The sequence below is a fragment of the Capsicum annuum genome, unplaced genomic scaffold (genome assembly GCF_002878395.1).
Source record: "Capsicum annuum cultivar UCD-10X-F1 unplaced genomic scaffold, UCD10Xv1.1 ctg63971, whole genome shotgun sequence".
NCBI classification, from domain to species: domain Eukaryota; kingdom Viridiplantae; phylum Streptophyta; class Magnoliopsida; order Solanales; family Solanaceae; genus Capsicum; species Capsicum annuum.
This window is the reverse complement of record NW_025873069.1, coordinates 8,595-9,492: the sequence shown is the minus strand read 5'-3', so window position 1 is coordinate 9,492 and position 898 is coordinate 8,595. Positions and strand designations below refer to the sequence as shown.

General features: G+C 36.4%; 1 protein-coding gene across 1 annotated transcript; it reads left to right on the top strand.

The window, feature by feature from the left end:
- Positions 1–291: 291 nt before the first annotated feature.
- Positions 292–598, top strand: LOC124893701 (serine/threonine-protein phosphatase 6 regulatory ankyrin repeat subunit C-like; the record flags this gene model as incomplete). The annotated part of the gene is made up of 1 exon (XM_047404597.1): positions 292–598. A coding segment is annotated over exon 1 (307 nt), but the record flags the coding sequence as incomplete, so codon positions are not given.
- Positions 599–898: the final 300 nt, after the last annotated feature.

Genomic DNA, 898 nt, shown 5'->3' with positions numbered 1-898 from the left:
TCTTAGAATTCGGCAAGAAACCAATTTATGTTGCAGGTCCATCTAATAGAACGCCGTTGCATGCAGCAGTAATTCAGGAACATAAAGTACATAATTTTTGTTATTTGTTGTATCAGTATTGAACTTCAGTTGACTTTTCCATAATCTGTTGATGATTTCATAATGCCTATTGTCGAACTAGATTTCCAAGAAGATCTAACCCCTTATTTACGCATTTATCGTGTTGACACATCCAGATTGAATTAGATCACTATGGCATTGGAATAAGCCTTTATGCGAGGAACTTGACTTATGGGGTTGGAATCACTGCACTATGCTGTTAAATTAGGATTGGAAGACGTAGTTTCTGATATGCTGGGGTGGAAAAAATCCTTAGTGTACCTTTCGCCAGGCAGTGAAAATGACTGGACGACAGCAATTCACATTGCAGCCAGTGAAGGTGATGTAAACAACAACAATCAAAATGATCTTCATGTTGTCGTACTGAACAATCAAGACAAGGTAGTCCACTTCTTATTAGACTCTAATAAGTGCGACAACCTTGTTAATGAGCCAGATAGTGATGGTAACACTCCTCTCTATTTGGTTGTTGTCTCTGGTAACCATGTGCCTGAATTAATAAAACATTCTAGAGTAAAGCCGATGTCATTTATCAAATAAAACCATACCCCACTTGATACATCATTGTTATGCACAATGACTGTTTTGCGAAAAATTTGACTTTTGAAGAGAGACATCACTAAATTTTGAAAAGGAATTAAGAAACCTTTATAAATACTTTAAACGATTCAAAACAGAAAAATTGTTTTAAGTCAGAGATTCTAGATAAACGGTTCCTATTAATGTTTTAGGAAGGTGTTAGGCACCTAAAACGTCCGCTAACTTGCGGTTATCCGGA